Source organism: Colobus angolensis, unplaced genomic scaffold (genome assembly GCF_000951035.1).
Source record: "Colobus angolensis palliatus isolate OR3802 unplaced genomic scaffold, Cang.pa_1.0 Scaffold70, whole genome shotgun sequence".
Classification (NCBI taxonomy): Eukaryota; Metazoa; Chordata; class Mammalia; order Primates; family Cercopithecidae; genus Colobus; species Colobus angolensis.
This window is the reverse complement of record NW_012120710.1, coordinates 8,437,434-8,455,756: the sequence shown is the minus strand read 5'-3', so window position 1 is coordinate 8,455,756 and position 18,323 is coordinate 8,437,434. Positions and strand designations below refer to the sequence as shown.

General features: G+C 38.2%; 1 protein-coding gene across 2 annotated transcripts in view; it reads left to right on the top strand.

The window, feature by feature from the left end:
* CCNI (cyclin I) overlaps window positions 1-13,136 on the top strand; it is a 28,876-nt gene extending 15,740 nt beyond the window's left edge. For both annotated transcript variants that reach the window (XM_011927232.1, XM_011927231.1), the window contains 5 exons: window positions 1,371-1,499; window positions 3,676-3,750; window positions 3,889-4,029; window positions 4,600-4,830; window positions 11,597-13,136. In XM_011927232.1, the coding sequence (XP_011782622.1) occupies window positions 1,371-1,499; window positions 3,676-3,750; window positions 3,889-4,029; window positions 4,600-4,830; window positions 11,597-12,040 (1,020 nt within the window). In that variant the 3' untranslated portion in view covers window positions 12,041-13,136. The remainder of the gene's footprint in view (window positions 1-1,370; window positions 1,500-3,675; window positions 3,751-3,888; window positions 4,030-4,599; window positions 4,831-11,596) is intronic.
* Window positions 13,137-18,323: the final 5,187 nt, after the last annotated feature.

Genomic DNA, 18,323 nt, shown 5'->3' with positions numbered 1-18,323 from the left:
TCATCTCCCTAAAGCCTACCCAGTTTCATCAGTTTATAACATCACCTACGTCTCCTGGGAATTTATTCCCTTGTTGTTGATTTGTTTGGCTAGCTTACTTAACATTACTTTTCCTTATTTGTTGTGGCATTTTGGATAAAAGCTCATCTTGATAGGAATTTAATTTCTCTTGAATGCTTAACTCTTCATCCAGAAGTCCTGTGACTGGCTTTACTTGGTTTTAAGGGATTTTTATGAACCCTTAGTCCAGAAGTAGATCTTAAAGTAGCCTAGATACAAAATTACAGCTGGATATGAGGAATAACTTCTAGTGTTCCATACCATTGTAGGCTTACTATGGTTAACTTAGGAAATATAAATGAACTATGATAACAGAATGATAGCCCATTTAAAACCTGAAATCAATACTAATAAGTGAAAGTTACCAAGGGCAACAGATGAATTATATACATTTAGAGATAATGAAAAAATACTGAACAGGAAATCAACCTGAAGTAAATGACTGTTTTGAAAGATTTCCACAAACATAAAACGTTGTTGTTTTAATCTTCCTATATATTATTTGAGTATTCTCCTTATAGCTCTTTCAAACTGTTTGAAACTACAGTTTGAAAGAGCTATAAGGAGAATACTGAATGTTTCCAACATAAACAACTGGTTTTATTTTTTTAATGGTGACTCCAAAACTCAAGAGTAAAAGTTTTCTAATCACCATTAAAGTGTATCCCTGCTAAAAATTAACTCTATACTCAATAGGCTTACAACAGCAATAAAACAATAATATTTTGTGTTTGTGGAAATCTTTCGAAATAGTAATTCAGGTTAATTTCCTGTTCAATTTTTTCATCATCTCTAAATGTATAATTCATCTGTTGTCCCTGGTATCTTTCACTTACTACTATTGATGTTAGTTTTTTAAATGGGCTATCGTTTCCATTATCATAGTTCATTTATATTTCCTAAGATAAGTTAATGGCTGTTTGCTGCGGGAGAAATTCACTGTATTTTCTTAATCTTAAGAGTTGGGGGTACTTAACTCCAAAATTACTATCAGTTGATAATAGTGTTACTTAAACTTTAAAATGTTATCTTCTCTGAACATCTAAATGTAATTAAACTATGGATATTTGGTGAGACGACAGTGAAAATTTTAATAAAGAGTAGGAGAATATTGGATATTGATATTAAATGTGATAACTAATAAAGTTCTATTTTCATCTATCTCAAGTCTGATAGATTGTGAATAACCTTACATTTTTAAACATAAAAGTGAGGTAGTATTACCTCACTTTTTATGAGAGAGAATTCTAAACATACTCTTGATGATAGCTCAAACTTTGTCTTCTGTTTTTAAAATTGTTCCCTTATAGAATGTTTCTCCATCCCAGAGAGATGAAGTAATTCAATGGCTGGCCAAACTCAAGTACCAATTCAACCTTTACCCAGAAACATTTGCTCTGGCTAGCAGTCTTTTGGACAGGTTTTTAGCTACCGTAAAGGTAAGTGTTTTAAGATAGACTTACATATAACCTCATTTGAGTGTACATATGCTAAACCAGAAGCTATTAGTAAACATTCTTTAAGGTAGAAAGAAGTGGAGAACTTTGCTGGAGAATGATGTATGTACCCATAAGAAGACGTGGTGATGTGTTCTGCTATTGTTTATTTTAGTTTTATTTTTTGAGACAGTTTCACTTTGTTGCCCAGGCTGGAGTGTCTCTGCTTCCTGGGTTCAAGTGATTTTTGTGCCTCAGCCTCCCACGTAGTTGGGACTACAGACACGTGCCACCATGCCAGTCTAATTTTTGTATTTTTAGTAGAGACAGGGTTTTGCCATGTTGGCCAGGCTGGTCTTGAACTCCAGATGTTAAGTGATCAGCCTGCCTTGGTCTCCTAAAGTGCTGGTATTACAGGCATGAGCTACCGTTCCCAGCTTTCTACTAAAAAGCAGAAGTGTTTTTGGAAGTGTTTCTAATTGTATTCTGTAATTTTCTTTTTGTTACAAGTATTCATAACTTTTTAGCCTATGAAATTTTCTATCTCTTGATTTTAGCACAAACCATATAGCATCAGCTGAATATTTTGTCATTTTCTAACATATTGATGTACAGAGGTGGACAAGGAATCAGACTAAAGTTTTTTTTTTTTTTGGGAGACAGAGTCTGGCTCTGTCGCCCAGGCTGGAGTGCAGTGGCCGGATCTCAGCTCACTGCAAGCTCCACCTCCCGGGTTTATGCCATTCTCCTGCCTCAGCCTCCGGAGTAGCTGGGACTACAGGCGCCTGCCACCTCGCCCGGCTAGTTTTTTGTATTTTTTAGTAGAGACGGGGTTTCACTGTGTTAGCCAGGATGGTCTCGATCTCCTGACCTCATGATCCACCCGTCTCGGCCTCCCAAAGTGCTGGGATTACAGGCTTGAGCCACCGCACCCGGCCAGGAATCAGACTAAAGTATAAGCCTATTGCATGTTTTTCTCTGTCACTACTTATTGAATATCCATGCTATGTGGCTTTCTGAAAAATGTGAAGTGCTTTCTATGGGCATACTTTGGGATATAACAAAATGTCATAAAACAACCTTGGTATATTTTTGTTGAAAGGCAGCATACAAATAATTAGGTTTTATATTGTCCCCATTGTTATATCATTGGCTGTGTCAAGTTAGTAAGTAGGCCCTCAACATATTTAAAGCAGAAAATGAGCAATTATTTAATGGCAAGGCATGAAAGAGTAGCAAAGTATTTTAACTGTAGGCAGTAGTATGCATAAGAGTATGTAAACTGGGGGAACTGTCAATTAAATGCTTTATTAGGTATACAAAATAGAAGCCAAAGAATTAAGGAGTTTAAGACTGAATAGCCGCTCAGTTTCAAACTTCTACTCTTAAGAGACTTACTAAACATGACAGGACCCAATAAATAAGAAATATGAAAAAAATGAGATACTTAGCAAAATTCCCTAATTGTTCCAGAAATTTCCCCAACTTTGTTTCAAATGTTTAATAAACACAGCAAGAATCTCATGATAGAAACTACAACAATGTGTTCACTAATAGTTTTTGAAAAATATACTATCCCAGAAAGGACACTAACCTTAAACTCATCTTTCTGTGGAATTATCTGTGAAAAGTGGGTTAGATGTAGTGGAGAGGGAGGGAAGAGTGATGTGGACTTGTTGCTGAGATAAAAGTAGGCATTTTTCAGATATCCCAGATTGCAAGCAGCTTTAAAAAATGTTTACATACACACAAAATATATTTTTTAATTTGGGGAATATTATTAAAAAGTTCTAAATCAGACTTTTTTTCTGCTGGATGGAAATGAACTTTGGCTAACTGGCTTTGGTTGAACTTTGAGCAATGGAATTTATATTATTTTTGTAGAATATCATATGGCTAGGATTGTAATGTTAAAAGTTAGCCCTGGAGACACTTGATCTTGCAAGTGTACTTTCCTTGCTTTCATTACTGCTCTAAAGCTTTTCAATAAACTTCTTTCCTATTCTTAAAAAAGTTAGTTAGCTCTGATCTAAAAAGCAGTGACAGTCACATTAATTGAATTCCATAGCATTTTGTATATACCTGTCTCATCTGCATATCTGTTTTTAAAACAGTTATAAAAAGTTCAACCGTTTTTGAAAAATCACTAAAGTTGCTTTTTCCCTCTTCAAAATTTTAGGCTCATCCGAAATACTTGAGTTGTATTGCAATCAGCTGTTTTTTCCTAGCTGCCAAGACTATTGAGGAAGATGAGGTAATAAATCCTTTCAAGATGTTTCTTCTGTGAAAATTTCTCTCCATTAACTTGCTTCTTGTTTGCCAAAACAAAAATCATAAATGAGTTTCTTTCTGTCCTTTTCTCCCTGTCCCTGTTCCCCTTTGCTTTGAATAGAGAATTCCAGTATTAAAGGTATTGGCAAGAGACAGTTTCTGTGGATGTTCCTCATCTGAAATTTTGAGAATGGAGAGAATTATTCTGGATAAGCTGAATTGGGATCTTCACACAGCCACACCATTGGATTTTCTTCATATTGTAAATATACCTGAAGTCTTTTAGTTTCTTATTTGAGTGTGTAGCCTTCAGTAAATTAAAAAATAGATTGCCTACTCATTTATTTTGTACTGGTTTTTAGGAAAAAGAAAACTATTGATATCCAAGGAAAAATTATAAATTAGTATATATGTCATATCACTGAAGCTTAAATCACAAACTTAGAAATTGAATAGGTTAGGCTGGGTGCAGTGGCTCATGCCTGTAATCCCAGCACTTTGGGAGGCTGAGGCAGGCGGATCACTTGAGGTCAGAAATTTGAGACCAGCCTGGCCAACATGGCAAAACCCTGTCTCTACTAAAAATAGAAAAATTAGCCGGGCATGGTAGTGGGCACCTGTAATCCCAGCTACTCGGGAGGCTGAGGCAGGAGAATTGCTTGAACCCAGGAGGTGGAGGTTGCGGTGAGTCGAGATCATGCTACTGCACTCCAGCTTGGCGACAGAGTGAGACTCTGTCTCTCAAAAAAAAAGAAAATAGGTTGCATCAATTTCTATATGTAATTTCCTATATATTTAAATCAAGTTAAAATGATGTTCTTGTGATTTTCAGTTCCATGCTATTGCGGTGTCAACTAGGCCTCAGTTACTTTTCAGTTTGCCCAAATTGAGCCCATCTCAACATTTGGCAGTCCTTACGAAGCAACTACTTCACTGTATGGCCTGCAACCAACTTCTGCAATTCAGAGGATCCATGCTTGCTCTGGCCATGGTTAGTCTGGAAATGGAGAAACTTATTCCTGATTGGCTTTCTCTTACAATTGAACTGCTTCAGAAAGCACAGGTAGGTGTCAGTCTAATTAAATAGTGTTCTTTTTAAGTTTTTCTATTATTAGAATACATAGAGTTACCAAACTGAAAGACATTTCTAATGTTGTAATGGCAAACCATTCTTTAGACAAGAGTAAAGTATATATTTTAAATTTACAGGCTAGATGTTCTCTTGTTTTCTTATAAAACTGATATAGTGGCTGGGTGCGGTGGCTCATGCCTATAATCCCAGCACTTTGGTAGGCCGAGACGGGTGGATCACGAGGTCAGGAGATTGAGACCATCCTGACCAACACGGTGAAACCCCGTCTCTACTAAAAATACAAAAAAATTCTCCAGGCATAGTGGTTGGTGCCTGTAGTCCCAGCTACTCAGGAGGCTGAGGCAGGAGAATGGCGTGAACCCAGGGGGCAGAGCCTGCAGTGAGCCGAGATGGCGCCACTGCACTCCAGCCTGGGCGACTGAGTGTGACTCTGTCTCAAAAAAAAAAAAAACTTATATAGTATTTTTAAGATTCCTTTGCACCATTTCTCTTAGATTACTTATCTTTAACAATTCTAAAATGTTCATAAGATTGTCAGTACCATATTGTCCTTTATCCTAGCTACATCTGCAGGTTTTAATGTAGTACTTCTTTTCTTCACTCATTTTATAGCAGATGTCAGGAACAAAAATTAGAATAAGTTGCTTTTTAGACAAGCAAATAATTTATTGTTGGCTAGTAAGTGAAGTATTTATACCAGACTGGCAGGTAGAAGCCACTTTTCTGAAAGAGGTTTTGCCCTGGCAGTTCTGTTATTACCTAAGATTAGTTTGTAATAATCTACAGTTTGTTATAAAATGTATAGGTTGATAAATTATCCACTACCTAAGTAAAATGTAAAGGTTTAGTAGAGAAAATTCTCATCCAAATGGAAAGTTCGTGAGAGTGCTGTATGTTAGCAGCTACTTTGAGAGAAGCCTTACTGGTTCTATTCATGTCACCAAATAGAACTTACCAAGTTTAGATCTGCTGCAAACCATTTTCCTGCCAGCTGAATCCATAAAAGACTCACAAACCTACTTTCCCTTTACATTGCTATTTATTCTTATTTAACAGTAGTTATTCTGATTTGTTTTACTGGATTTTACTTAGAAGATTGTGAAATTCTAAGCTTAACATTTTGCAGTAAACTAATTGTAGCAAAGAACTGCAGTTATTGAGCTAAAAATTTAGAATATTATAAAAGAAAAACATAATAGTTGAATTTGGTGTTTTTCTAAGAAAGTTATAATTGATCTTATAGCAAACATTTTAAGAAGTATGTCTGAAGAAAATGAAGCAGACAAAAAATAATTTTTTTTAAAACAAGTATGTCAGTGCTTTCAAGAATTTTAGGCTCTAGTTTGTGAGCAGAGAGGGGCTCAGTCTTTTCATAAAAAAGGTTGATGATCAGAGCAGTATGTTAGCTAGAGATCTACCTGTGTAGTGTAACACGGGCTGTTTTTTGTTTTCAAGGGATATCTTAATCGTCTTAGATTGAAATAATTAAATGCTGTAATGAAAATCCTACGAAGTAGTTGCTTGTGAGAATTTTTAGAAATTATGAGAAACCATCATTTAAATGAATAATATGACACAGAAAATTTACTTTGCTCACCCCGGACTGTTGGAAAGAAAAGTTGAATATTAATCACTCACATTAGACTGTGAAGTAGAGGAATAGGCTTAATAGAAAACCTCCTACATTACATTATTTTTATTGTAACAAATGACATCTCTCTAAATGCCTTCTGACTTGGTCTCTGTGCTTATTCTCAAGATAGTACAGAAAAAGATTGCTCTAAAGTGTTAGTGTCAGAGGACAGATTTTGAAGCATAAATAATAATGTAGATAGCATGTGTATTCTGTAGCTTTGAGATCATGTTTTCCTAGTGAAAAACACTGAAAAATCTCCTGATTCTCTTTTGTAAGTTTTCTGGTGCTAGAGGAAGAAAATATTCACTGAAACTTTTTTTTTCTCCTTAGCTGAAGGAGTATTACAAATGTGGGATTTGACAGAATCTTTGGAGAAATTGTTTCATTCAACTCCTTTATTTTATAGCTCCAGTGTAGGGAACTGGAGACTTTCTTAGAGCTGCGTAGAGCTACTTAGTGGTCATTTAAAAGAACCAGTGCTTTTTTTCATACCACACAAACCTTAAAAATTCTAGTTCAGTGGTTTTCACAATTTGAGAAGTGGAACCCTTTCCCAGTTCCCCTTTCCCCCAAGAAAATCTTGTACACACACAATCCCAGAATATAGAATAGAAAAGTGGAGCTATAATTGTTGTGTTTAAGGGCAGAGCCCCACTCAACATAGCCTTTTCCCTTCCATAGCTAGAGATCTACCTAGGTAGTGTAGGTTTAGATTATATTATGTAGGTAGTGTTTGGACGTAGTTTGAAAACTGGAAATACAGTGATTTCTTTTTTTAAGAGATTTACCCCATGTAGTATTCAAGTTGCAATGGGGAAGTTAGTGAATAAAAGGAAGGTCATAAATCTTGGTAGAGACTTTTGGGACTTGTTCTAGCAGTTCTGCTCTAACACCAACCCATGTGGTCCAAACATGGATGGCTCCTAGTTCTTTAGGACTCATTTCTGTTTTTTTGCTACATTTCCTGTGTTCAGGTAGGAACACCAGGTCTAATATCTTTGTGTTTAGACCTGTGACAAGGCCACAATATCAGATATTCTTCCTAGTTTTCTGGTTTTAGTATAGGAAATTCTTGCATCAGATTGATGAGATCATGCCAAAATCATTTGTGACATGTTTCCCAGTGTCTTGGTTTGAGAAGAGTCCATCACAGACATATCGTACTGTGAGGAGGCCACTCCCACTAGTTCTGCCTGAGCCCCCACTTTGAGAGAAAGTATGGTGAGTGTTCCCAGGTTTGAAAGGCAAACTTCCTTTTGTTCCTCTTAACCTCCCACAACTACACCCCTTAAGCTCTTGTGCCACCTGTTGGTCACCATTGTGAGATGGCTAAACCTCTTTCTCTCCTTACCCTTCTTCTACCCTTGCTCTGTTGTGTGGTTGTGCTCATGTTTTCCTCTTTCTGATGTGGCCCACTCTGATAAACTCAGACTGTTAACTCTACCTAGATTAGTGTGCTGGTCTTTGTAGTTCCTAGCTGGGCAGTAGTCAAAGTTCATGCTCTAGTTTAAAACTAGAGTAAGTGCAGCCATAAAACAACAAAATCATGTCCTTTGCAGCAACATGGCTGCAGCTGGAGGCCATTATCCTAAGTGAATTAACACAGGAACAGAAAACCAAATACCACACGTTCTCACTTACAAGTGGGAGGTAAACATTGGGTACACGTGGACATACAGATGACAACAGTAGAAACTGGGGACTACTAGAGCGGGGAGGGAGGGAGGGAGGGGAGCAAAGGTTGAAAAACTATTGGATACTGTGCTCACTACCTGGTTGACAGGATCACTTATACACCAAACCTCAGCATCATGCAATATATACCTAGGTAATAAACCTGCACATGGGTACCCCCTGAATCTAAAAGTAAAAAGAAGCAAATTTAAAAAAAAAAGAAGAAGAAGAAACAGACCTCTCCCCACACATCTGCTGGTTCTTTTTGAAGGTGGCTGTAGTCAGACTATTCCAGCAGGTTCCTCAATGCTTCATGCTGTTCACCAAACCTGGATCCATGTGGGCCACCATTTATGTCATTTATTGTTATAAAAAATAATAAATATTCTCTTGACACCTTATAATTTGAGTTCATTTAAGTCCTTTTTACCAACTCCGTTACAGGACTTCAGGTCTGGTGTCGAGAGTTTTGGTAGTTTCAGTATATGTGCTTGTTTTGTTTCTTCCACTGGGTATCAAGAAGGAACAAATTATTTTGTCATCTTATAGAACAAATTCGGACTGTACTAGATCAGAAGGAATTTATTTTGATGTTATTTTGGAGAAAAGGCTTACTTGGGACTTGGGTGGAAGTGGAGTTCATATGGATGGTTTTGTTTTGAATAATTTCTAAGGTCTTTTCTAGCTCTATCATTTCTTGTCAGTCTTCCACCTCTAAAATATAACTCTCTACTTAGTTTTTTCCACACAGAAAGATGATAGTGACAGTCTTCTTCTTACTTAAATACATGTCTCTTTTTAGGATTCTACCATAGTATTAATTCTGCCATGGCATTTATTATGCCCAGTGACCAAGGTATTAGAATATTTGTGGTACCTTTACCTTTCTAAGCCAATAAATATCATTCATTTGCTAAAGAACATTTCATTAAACGAGGTACAGCTGGCTTTCCATATCTATGGGTTTGGCATCTGGATTCAACCAACCGTGAATTGAAAATACTTGGGAAGAAATTTGACAGAGTTGCAAAAAAACCTTGCATTTGTTGCACGCTGAGTACTACATTGAATCCACACAGATGAAGTGATGTGTAGGCATTCTGGGTTGTTGGGTTTGTTGAGTATGTTGGGTTTTGTTATCTTTTGGGGGATCCTAGAAGTAATCTCCCATGGATACTGTGGGATGACTGTACTTATTTTTTAGAAATAATTTCTACACTGTAGCCCCTTTTTCACTCCCAGTTTCTTTCATTTCTTTTTTGTAGGCTTCCTAAAATACTGGCAGAAGCTCCATCCTTTCTCTGTGCTTTGTTCCAATATTTTTAGCGTGTTTCAGCTTGTTCTACATCCCTGGGATATATAATAAGACCCGTAAGCTTGATAATTCAGGGACTATCTTAAGTGTTATATAACTTTTTTCTTTTAAGGGAGGGAGAACAAATTCTAATACTAGTTAATAGTGTCTTACCCATAGTGTGTTATCTAATGCCTTTCAAACTAGAGGAAAAAAAGAAATCAGTGAACAATATGGTAGATGCTAAAATCTGCCATTTTCTTGTATATTTCTGACAGTTTCAGTTATTTTGCATTTGTATTATACAATGACTAACATCAGCCTTTTACTGTTCTTTCCTCTGGTATTTTTCAGTAACAAATAATGAATGTATTTAGAGATAAAAATAATTTTGTGACCAAATGTGTTCTTGTAGAGTGCGTTATTTTCCCTTATTTTCTCTGTGGTATTGCAAACAGTCATGGTGTGTGCTGCAGGTTATATGAAGATGAATAAGACTTGGTCCAGAAATGTCCAAAATACCCAAAATTGGAAAAAAAGTTATCCCTGATAGTTAAATGGTCAAGATAGGCTTCCTGAAGGTGATGGTGTTTAGCCAGTCCTGGAAGGAATGGGCAATACAATTTCAACAGGTAGAAATAAGATGATTAAGGGTAAAATAAGAAAGGGGAAGATTAGTGCATCATATAGAGCAGGACTGTTTAGCAAGAGTGTAGACCGCAAGTTGAGGGTATGCTAGGAAATAAGGCTAGAAAAGAGGGTTGGGGTCAGATTATGGAGATCCTTATTAATAAAACTAAGGAGTTTAGCTTATTTCTGGTAGGCATTGGGGTGCCGCTGAAGAGAGTAGGGAAGGAATATATGATGCTAACTAAGGTTATTTTGACAATGCTGTAATTGAAAGTGAGGAAGAGAGACACTTTACTACAGGTAATAATTTGAAGGCCTTCCATGTACAGTCATTGTGCCAAAAAGTTAGGGATAAAAAGATGAATGTAATACAATGCCACACGTTCGGTCTTGTAGTCTATAATGGAAAGGCTAAATGGTTAAATAGATTATTATAATGAAATGTGATAAATATGTTAAAAGGTTTTTGTGTCTTTTTTTTAAAACAGTCTCACTCTGTCTCTTTGCCTGGCTAGAATGCAATGGCTTGATCTCACCTCACTGCAACCTGTACTTCCTGTGCTCAAGCCATTCTCATGCCTCAGCCTCCTGAGTAGCTGGGTTTACTCATCTACCACCACGTCCAGCTAATTTTTTGTATTTTTAGTGGAGAAGGGGTTTCACCATGTTGGCCAGGCTGGTCTTGAACTCCTGGCCTCAAGCGATCCACCCGCCTTGGCCTCCCAAAGTGCTAGGATTATAGGCATGAGACACCACGCCTGGCCATAAGTATGTTGAAAGGTTGATACACAAACAGATGACCATGGTATTTAGGGTGTTTTGGGGGTTGAGGGAGTCAGGGGTAACTCCAGAAAGGACTGATACCTGTGAATTGTCCTCAGGCGTAAGAAGGAATTAGCAAAACTCCCAAATTAAAAACTTTACGAAAAACATATCATCTTAGTGTTAAGTCTACTATTTTCTACAAAATATATATTTCTAAATTTTTCATTTACTATTTTAAAATTCTTAGCTTCCCTCCTCATCCCTGATTTTAAAAATTTTTTTTTTTTTGCCCTTTGGCTTCTTACATTCTTAATGAATGTGTTTATGAGTACTTTAGACTCCACTGAAAAAATTAGAAGAGGCCAGGAGAGTAGGATGAAGGGCCTTCTAGACAGGGGGAATAGACTGAAAAAAAAAACAAAAAAACAGACGTTGGATACAAAAAAGTAGTTTCTGCTCTCATGTAAATGTTCAGCATACATTGCAAATACAGAACTCAAGTTCCAAAGATAATTATATTAGAAATACAGATTTGGACCTGATTTCTAAGATGATGATGATGGATGGGTAGGCTGGATAAATAGATGAGTTGGAGGTAGAAGTTGTGGGGAGAGAAAAGACTCAGCGGGGATGGAAAGCACAGGGAGGAAAAATGGCCACCAGAGATAACAGAGCAGCCTATGTTAACGAATGATCAACTGTGTTTTTTTTGTTTTTTGTTTTTTTTCCTGGCCCAGATGGATAGCTCCCAGTTGATCCACTGTCGGGAGCTTGTGGCACATCACCTTTCTACTCTGCAGTCTTCCCTGCCTCTAAATTCCGTTTATGTCTACCGTCCCCTCAAGCACACCCTGGTGACCTGTGACAAAGGAGTGTTCAGATTGCATCCCTCCTCTGTCCCAGGCCCAGACTTCTCCAAGGACAACAGCAAGCCAGAAGTGCCAGTCAGGGGTACAGCAGCCTTTTACCATCATCTCCCAGCTGCCAGTGGGTGCAAGCAGACCTCTGCTAAACGCAAAGTAGAAGAAATGGAAGTGGATGACTTCTATGATGGAATCAAACGGCTCTATAATGAAGATAATGTCTCAGAAAATGTGGGTTCTGTGTGTGGCACTGATTTATCAAGACAAGAGGGACATGCTTCCCCTTGTCCACCTTTGCAGCCTGTTTCTGTCATGTAGTTTCAACAAGTGTTACCTTTGAGTGTAAACTAAGGTAGACTACTCTGGGAATGAGAACATGCAAAATCAGGAAAGGCTGTAGAAGGATATATACCTTAACAGGCTGATTTGGAGTGAGCCAGAAAAAAAAAACAAAAAAAAACTACTCTCATTATTTGTGTGGCTAATTATAATTCAGTGTTATTTAAACACATAAGGACCAAAAAAAAAAATCCAAAAGATCCAAACTTTTTTTAAACTTAAAAAATCTCTTTGTAGTATGCCAGTTGCACTTTTTTTCTGCCATAATGTAATGTAGCTTGCCCCATCAAAAATTCAGTTAAAATTCATAGCCAGCAAACCTGTTCCCCCTCAGCATCCTGATTTAATTTTCCTGTTGCTTTTGCTTGCTTCTCCATTTAAGTTACTGAACTTAATGCATGCTGATCTGTATTGATTCTCACTGAATAGGAAACCCCAAAATTATGTTTTAGCAGTCGAACAAATTATTTCAGTGTGACAACCATGATGCAAGTTCCAATTAGTATGAAAGGGTACTTTGGAATTGTCCCATATTAATCAGAGACAGCAACAGAAAAAGTTCTCATATTACCAGGTTGATTTTGTGTCTCATTTCAAATTTTAATTTAAAATTATGGTTTTCATTTTGTTTACCTTAAAGTGATGCTTAAAAGTGGTATGTAATTAGGACACTTAGATTTGTTGAAAGCATTTTTGACATTTGTATAAAAATTTGTGATAAAATTAATATATCCAGGTGCTCACCAAAGAAACATGTATGTAACAACTGAAATTAGATTTTTCTAACTGATAGTTTTCACTCATTTATAATCAGTAGGAGAGACTGTCTAGATGTTGGGGCAGCTCTGTGATTTGAGTCTGTAACATGTTATAACTGAATTTAGTACCCTAGTTTTGTTAAGCTATTAGGATTTTCTAATAGAACTTACTCCTCCCCCTGCCTCCCCAGCCTACTTATAGTTCTCTTAATGACTTCTGGATCCTGAGCTCCCTTTGCAGTCTGAAAAAGGTATTGCAGTCAAGAACCGTGTACTGATGATAAAAGCCTCTGGTAGCAATAAAAAGTTGTCCTTAACTTTTGTTTCTGTGACTTTTTTCTGGTTGTGAAGAGGTACAGGTTCCTGATTGGCTAGGCACTGCTATTTCAACTAAAGAAAACAATAGAAAGACCAAGAATATACTTACTGAAAATGAAACATGAAGAAAAGAGGATTTGAATGTGATCGAGGGATATAGGTTTTAAACATAAGAATTTTTCTTTTATGATACTTTTTCACTGGTGCACTGTGAATCCTCCAAATAGTAAATTTTCATCTTAATGTGACTGCTTGTGAGAGTAGGCTCAGACCCATATCTTTAAAATGTCACTTTTAGCCATTTTTAATGTTCAGATTTAGCAGAACAAGAGTATTTTCAGGTCATCATCTGACTTGTAAAAAATTCTTGTGGTAGGGTTGACTACCTGTTTTATGACCTTAAACTCCAATTAAATGGGAAGCATTTACTCATATGTCAGTACAGGGAGTGGGAGGGAAGATAGCAAAGGATTGACTTCACAGATACACATTTTAAAAATTTCTGATCCTGATCTTCATCTGTTCAATTCATCTGAATTGTAGGAGCTCTAAGAAGTTTACAACTGCATATGTTCATAGTATCTGTAAAATGATACAGATCTGTAGAACTTCCTTCTATTTAACAGATGAGGACATGTTAAACGTGTTACGTAGAAAGCTAGGGATAAAACTGAGTTTAGAGTCAATATTTCATTTGTAGTCCAGTAGCTGCAAATGAGCAGAACATTAGAGGACAATAGAATTTTCACTTTTTGGTCTTAAGGTTTTCAACATTTAAAAATTGCTGGTAAGTTAGTTTGGAATACAGCGTTCTTTTCATGGGACACGGAATCAAGTGGGATGGTGGGCTGCTAGCCCTCACACCTCAGAACTTGTTTAACCACATCATTCAGTTCAGTGATAGTACTTTGGAGACTTGGCCCTCGAAAGCACTGTTAAACCTTGGCCACCGTTTCAGAGGCCTGAGCCCACTTCATCACAACTTACTGTGGGCCCTTAGAGAACTGTGGCTTGTGACAGAAAGAGCCTAGTATTCTTGAACAGTGTAGAACTTTTCATTAAGAATGTTCCAGTTGGGCATGGTGGCTCACGCATGTAATCCCAGCACTTTGGGAGGCTGAGGCAGGCGGATCACGAGGTCAGGAGTTCGAGACCAGCCTGACCAACATGCTGAAACTCCGTCTCTAATAAAAAATACAAAAATTAGGCGAGCGTGTAATTCTAGCTCCTTGGGAGGTTGAGGCAGGAGAATCGCTTGAACCCAGGAGGCGGAGGTTGCAGTGAGCCATTGCGCCACTGCACTCCAGCCTGGGCAACAGAGCGAGACAAAAAAAAAAAAGCGTGTTCCTGCTGTTCAATTAGTTCCCTTTTTGCCTGAAACTATTCTCAGCCTGTCCCAAGTTACTTGAGTTAAACTTTGGCATCACATCACAAACTCAAGACCTGGAAACTTGAGCATTCTGCATCATAATTGGTGCCTCCTGGTGGTTAAAAAACCAGTCGCTCCGTGAGGCCTCTGGAATGGCAAGGGAATATACTTGATGGGGATAGTAGTTATTCTCTAGTTATTCTCTAATCCTCCATTCAAAAAACAAAAAAAACCCTAAAGAACACATTATAGCCCTTGAAGATCAGACTAGAAGCTAAATATTCTACTACATTCTCTACGAGATCAATATGAAGTTAGTTGTTATATACAGAACTAGAAGTTTTCTCTACAGATATATGATGTATTAGTTTGGAGGGGGAAGGGAAAGCTGGGAATGCAGAGTGCTCCCAAATGTCAGTAAAAGGTCAAATATAACCAGTTTGTCATAAATGTTCCTGATGCTGCCTTTGGCTGTGAAGGAAGGTAGAATGTAGCTCTTCACTCAGCCAATCTGATGAGAATCTGAACTTACGTTCTTGAGAGAATTAAGACACTGGTGTTTGTGCCCCCAAGAAGTCCTATTTATTGTCTCCTGTGTTGTCAGAGCCAGTCACTTCTGTGTGTCCTCTGTACTCTCTACAAACCTGAATTTTCAAGCTTTTAAATTTACTCCTAGGTTTTCTGAAGCAAGTTATGCTTGAGCATTAGTGCCCAAAGCAGCATGGTGGCCTTTCGCTTGAGAAGAAAATGTGGTTAAGCTACTGACGCACAGCCAACATGATGAGGAGCTTATCTTTATCTAAAGTAGTTTGCACATTTTCAACTGGAAAGTGAAGATACTATGTCACAGGTTCTCACAATCAAACTGGCAGAATGCAGCCCCAGTTTAACAGGGTTCAACTTCTAACTCCTCTCAAACCTTTACCGTTTCTATTTCACATCATAAAGTTTTGTCTAACATGTAAATGTTACTTTTAAAGCCTGCAAAATTCTTTTACTCTTTAAATTATGTTGAGAATGTCCCCTATACCTGTTATCAAATAATGCTATGAGCTTTGGCCACTAGATGGTGCTTCTAGAAAAATACAGCATCTTTTTAAATTTCTGGGAAAAAATGAGTTTACTGTATGTTAGCAGTTGAACACTCATCTGGTTGCTAAGCCAACTGTGTTGGCTTAGTTAGAAGTTCACATTACTTAAGGTACAGGAGGCCTGTGTGTGTGAGAGACTGAGGGAACTTTGGCAAGGTCAGCCAGGGTTAAGGGGCAGATGGTGACTGGATGCCACGATTCAGACCAAGAAAAACCAGAACCAGCCTTACAAATCCCAATTAGTGAGTTGTGTGGTTCTGCAAAGTAGCCTAGAAATACAATTGAGAAGGCTTGAACATAGCCAAGTCCCAAAACCTTAATTGCTTTCAGTTTGAGTTGGATTTGGCCCATCATTAGGAGAGAGAAGATGAAGAGCACACTTAGTTAGCACAGCTTGCATCAAGGAATTAAATAGTAAGTTTTCCCTCACCATATTTAGTGGCTTTTAAGATGTACTCGTATGTAAGACCAATGTCAGAGACATAACTCTCCCTTGTGCCACTTTTTACTTTAAAAGGTGTAATAAGATAACCAAGAATGTCTTATCAGATAGAAAAATTTGAGAAGAGCTCATTTTTTAGTTCCTATGAGCTTCTGGAGTTAAGGATGAAATGAGAACCTCTGCCTTTCTCTTAACTCTAGAAGTATAGCCTTCATAGCAGATCAAATGCCAGAATTGTTGACCTTATTGTGTTATACAACAGTAAGGTAGTAGAAAAGCAGTTTGAATAGCCCTAGGCCTAGTGAACTGGTCTCTCATTTCTTGGAAATAGCTTATTTTGTTAGACAATAGGACACTCCAGAATGAAGGCCAACTTTAGGCAAGGAGCCACTAAAAAGTGATTGGTGGGGAGCAGAATCCTTTTTGCTTTTCAGGATATGATCTATCTTCAGCAAATGAATTAGCTTGCCTTAGAAAAGGCAAGCCTTTTCTTTCACTCTCAACATTGCTGTGCTTATGAGTTATACAAGTTCAATTCATAGTGCATCGCTAAATCCCCAGTACCTAATGCAGGCCTGGTGCAGTATGCACAATAAAGTATTTGGAAAGAGTGAAGGAGGGGTTGGGGGAAGATGAATGAGTGAATAAGAAAAAAAGAAAAGGTAGAACTGCAACTCTCCAGAGTTCTAAACACATGGTTCACAGTTAAGCCCAGCTCTTTTGGTTATTTAAGAGACAGGGTCTAGGTCTGTTGCCCAGGGTAGAGTGCAGTGGCATAATCCTAGCTCACTGCAGCCTTGAACTCCTGGGCTCAAGTAATCCTCCCACCTCAGCCTCCTGAGTAGCTAGGACTACAGGCACACACCACCATGCCCAGTTAACTTTAAAATTTTTTTAAAAGATAGGGTCTTGCTATGTTGCCTAGACTGGTTTGAAACTCCAGGCCTCAAGAGATCCTTCCACTTCTGCCTTCCAAAGTGCTGGGATTACAGACGTTGAGCCAATGCACCTGTCCAAGCCCAGCTCTTTATGGAATGTTATTCTGCTCCCTGTTCCCCACCCTCAAACACACCTATTTATTTATTCTTTTGTGGGACAGGGACCAACAAAATCTTGTTATAATAGCCTTTGCCTTCCCCAGTCTAGGTGCCATAACTTTGGAAGAAACTTTCCACAGTGGACTGAAAGGCTATTCATCTCACATCCCTACAAGTAACTGATTTGAGGCCGATGTGAAATCTTTTGACCTCATGTGATGTTCCACTGACAACCAAAAACATCTCATTTATATATAGCTACTAATCAGGAATAGCAAGGTAGGAAAGGGAAATGAGTAGACACCTAGGCTCCCAATTAGTCTTCTCAAATTAGCACATGCAACCTGGGCACGGCTTTAATCTCAGTATTGTCAGCAGCTGAGGTGGGAGGAATGCATAAGGCCGGGAGTTTGAGACTAACTTGGGCAACATGAGACCCCATCTCTACAAAAAATAAAAAAATTAGCCAGGCACAGTTGCTGGCGCCTATAGTCCTACCTACTCAGGAGGCGGAGGTGGGAGGATTGCTTGAACCAAGGATGTCAAGGCTGCGGTGAGCTGTGATTATGCCACTGTACTTCAGTCTAAGCAACAGAGTGAGATCCTGCTTAATAATAAAAAAAAATTAATACAAGCAATCCCTTCACCAGCCCTGGGTATGCCAGTTGCTTGCTGGAGACTGACCTAACAGACAGTATTCTTCGCAAAAACTAGATACCATGGTCTTAAAAATTCAAGCACTAGGAACTCTGAAGTGAGCCACACTGCCATCACTGGCAGTCTCCAGGTGGAAAGATAAGTCAGTTGTGAAACTCAAGGTTTTAAAGGTGGCTTAAAAACACTTTGTCTTTCGTGTTTTTTGTTTTATTTTATGAGACAGAGTTGTGCTTTGTCACCCTGGCTGGAGTGCCAGTGGGGCGATCTTGCCTCACTGCAACCTCTGCATCCTGTGTTCATGCGATTCTCCTGCCTCAGTCCCCCAAGTAGCTAGAATTACAGGCACGTGCCACCATGCCTAGCTAATTTTTGTATTTTTAGTAGAGACAGGGTTTTAACCATGTTGGTCAGGCTGTTTTTGAACTCCTGACATCAAACAATCCACCAGCCTCAGCCTCCCAAATGCTGGGATTACAGGTGTGAGCCATCACATTCAGCCATGTATTTGTTAGATACCAGAAGGGTTTACTCATAATCTGGGCCAACAGCAGGCAAATAAATAAATAAATAAGAAAGAAAGAAAGAAGGAA